General features: G+C 56.5%; 1 protein-coding gene across 1 annotated transcript; it reads left to right on the forward strand.

Annotated features, from left to right (window-relative positions):
• Positions 1 to 629: 629 nt before the first annotated feature.
• Positions 630 to 2,507, forward strand: LOC311371047 (sodium/calcium exchanger 3-like; the record flags this gene model as incomplete). The annotated part of the gene is made up of 1 exon (XM_084489283.1): positions 630 to 2,507. The coding sequence occupies exon 1, from the start codon at positions 717 to 719 to the stop codon at positions 2,505 to 2,507; it is 1,791 nt and encodes a 596-aa protein (XP_084345409.1). The 5' UTR covers positions 630 to 716.
• Positions 2,508 to 2,795: the final 288 nt, after the last annotated feature.

The following is a 2,795-nucleotide window of genomic DNA, read 5'->3' on the forward strand; positions in this document are numbered from 1 at the left end:
ATACTACAGAGGCCGCTGCCGCGTGTTCAGAATTACTAAGTCGCCGGGGCATTTATGAGCCCTTTTTGGTTGACACTTTATCCCAACACGTCTTACAATACATCCTAAGCGTGGGTTTTCCCATTGGGAATCCAACCCCTAACACTGGCAGTGTGTTGCTCTAAGGTGCCTTGCTCTAAGGTTTCAAGTACACAGGATCATAGGACTATAAAAATATCTATTACAAAGATAAGAATACATTTACTGTATGCTGTCGGTACAGTAAGGATCTTCAATCAGAACCAAGTACCAAGCACTAAGAATTCTTAGGTTAATCCATTCCAAAGCTACATAGGATAAGATGCTACACGATGCTAAGTAAGTTTAGAATACTTATTGTTTTTCAGTATGTTTGAGTGCACGGACGTACAACATACAATAAGTGCCAAAATTGATCGTACAAAAATAATAATGTCCATTGTACGATGATTCAAAGAGATTCTTTCTGAAGACGTTCTTTGTAGAACAATGATTCCAAGTATCAACGTGTGGAATAAACTCTGCGTTTGGACCGTTGATGACGGACGATTTAACCGCAGATTATTTAAACACCCACCTTATACCTTATTGTTTCTCTGTTGACGTCCAGGTGGCGTGTGGAGAAGAACAACAGCCCAGTGCTGGATCCCGGAGGGAGCCCTAGTGTGGTCAGCAACCCTTGACAAGAAGGAGGGTGCATGGAGGGCTCAAGGCCGGTAAAGCTGGGGTCATCCACCACCCTCTGGTTGGGGTTGGTCTCCGCCACCGTAGCCGCGGTCTGCGCCGCCGACTCTCAGACCACGCCCGGCCCCTTGCTACCCTCCAGCGGCAATGGCACCTGCCGCGGGAACTACAAGTGCCGACCGGGCATCATCCTGCCAATCTGGTACCCAGAGGACCCCTCCATGGGGGACAAGGTCGCCCGGGTCATCGTGTACTTCGTGGCGATGATCTACATGTTCCTGGGCGTGTCAATCATCGCCGACCGCTTCATGGCGGCCATCGAGGTCATCACATCCCAGGAGAAGGAGATCGTCATCAAGAGGCCCAACGGCGAGACCACCACCACCACCATCCGCGTGTGGAACGAGACGGTGTCCAACCTCACGCTGATGGCGCTGGGCTCGTCCGCCCCCGAGATCCTGCTCTCGGTCATCGAGGTCTGCGGCCACGGCTACAACGCCGGCGAGCTCGGGCCCTCCACCATCGTCGGCAGCGCGGCCTTCAACATGTTCGTGATCATCGGCCTCTGCGTGTCCGTCATCCCGGAGGGCGAGGTGCGCAAGGTCAAGCACCTGCGGGTGTTCTTCGTCACGGCCGGCTGGAGCGTCTTCGCCTACATCTGGCTGTACATGATCCTGGCCGTGTTCTCGCCCAACGTGGTCCAGATCTGGGAGGGCCTGGTCACGCTGGCCTTCTTCCCCATATGCGTGATGCTGGCGTGGGTGGCCGACCGGCGGCTGCTCTTCTACAAGTTCATGCACAAGAAGTACCGCACGGACAAGCACCGCGGCGTCATCATCGAGACGGAGACGGACCGGCCCAAGGGCATCGAGATGGACGGCAAGCTGGTGAACTCGCACTTTGCGGACGGCGGCGCCAGCAGCAACCTCATGGGACAGATCGAGGGCAAGGAGGTGGACGAGTCCCGGCGCGACATGATCCGCATCCTGAAGGACCTGAAGCAGAAGTACCCGGAGAAGGACCTGGACCAGCTGGTGGAGATGGCCAACTACTACGCCCTCTCGCACCAGCAGAAGAGCCGCGCCTTCTACCGGATCCAGGCCACGCGCATGATGACCGGCGCCGGCAACATCCTGAAGAAGCACGTGGCGGAGCAGGCCAAGAGGAGCATCAGCGTGCAGGAGGTGCACGTGGAGGAGCCGGAGGAGTACGTGTCCCGCATCGCCTTCGACCCGGCCGTCTACCAGTGTCTGGAGAACTGCGGCGCCGCCATGCTCGCCGTCACCCGGAAGGGCGGCGACGTGGACAAGACCGTCTACGTGGATTACAAAACCGAGGACGGCTCGGCCAACGCCGGCGCCGACTACGAGTTCAGCGAGGGCACGGTGGTCTTCAAGCCGGGCGAGACGGTGAAGGAGATCAGCGTGGGCATCATCGACGACGACATCTTCGAGGAGGACGAGCACTTTTTCGTGCGCCTCAGCAACCTGCGCGTGCTGGAGACGGAGGATGAGGTGCTGTCCCCCAACAGCCTGCCGTACCCCATGGCCATGCTGGGCTTCCCCAGCGTGGCCACCGTCACCATCCTGGACGACGACCACTCGGGCATCTTCACCTTCGAGAGCGGCTCGGTGCACGTGAGCGAGAGCATCGGCGTGATGGAGGTGAAGGTGCTGAGGACCTCGGGTGCGCGCGGGACGGTGATGGTGCCCTTCCGCACCATGGAGGGGCTGGCCAAGGGCGGCGGGGAGGACTTCGAGGACACCTACGGGGAACTGGAGTTCAAGAACGACGAGACCTGGTAAGAGAGAACCTTTTTATCTCTTCATCTCGTTCCTCCGTCTCGCTGCTCCGTTGATCGCAGGAGGTTTTCTTGCTAGCTCGGATTTCTGGCGACTAATCGATTTTGTCTTCTTTTTTGTGCTTGGTGCGACTGTAAAGGCTTCATGGGGCTTGATTAGTATGTATTGATCGATGTATTCTATAGTTGGTTACTTTACTGCAACATCATCACTCCGAACTCCGAGAGGTTATGTGTTGAGGAGCTTCTACTCTGTACTGCTACCGCCTTGACTCTGTGTTAGTATAGGTCT

This window comes from Micromesistius poutassou (assembly GCF_964030765.1).
Source record: "Micromesistius poutassou genome assembly, contig: SCAFFOLD_1564, whole genome shotgun sequence".
In the NCBI taxonomy this organism is placed as follows: Eukaryota; Metazoa; Chordata; class Actinopteri; order Gadiformes; family Gadidae; genus Micromesistius; species Micromesistius poutassou.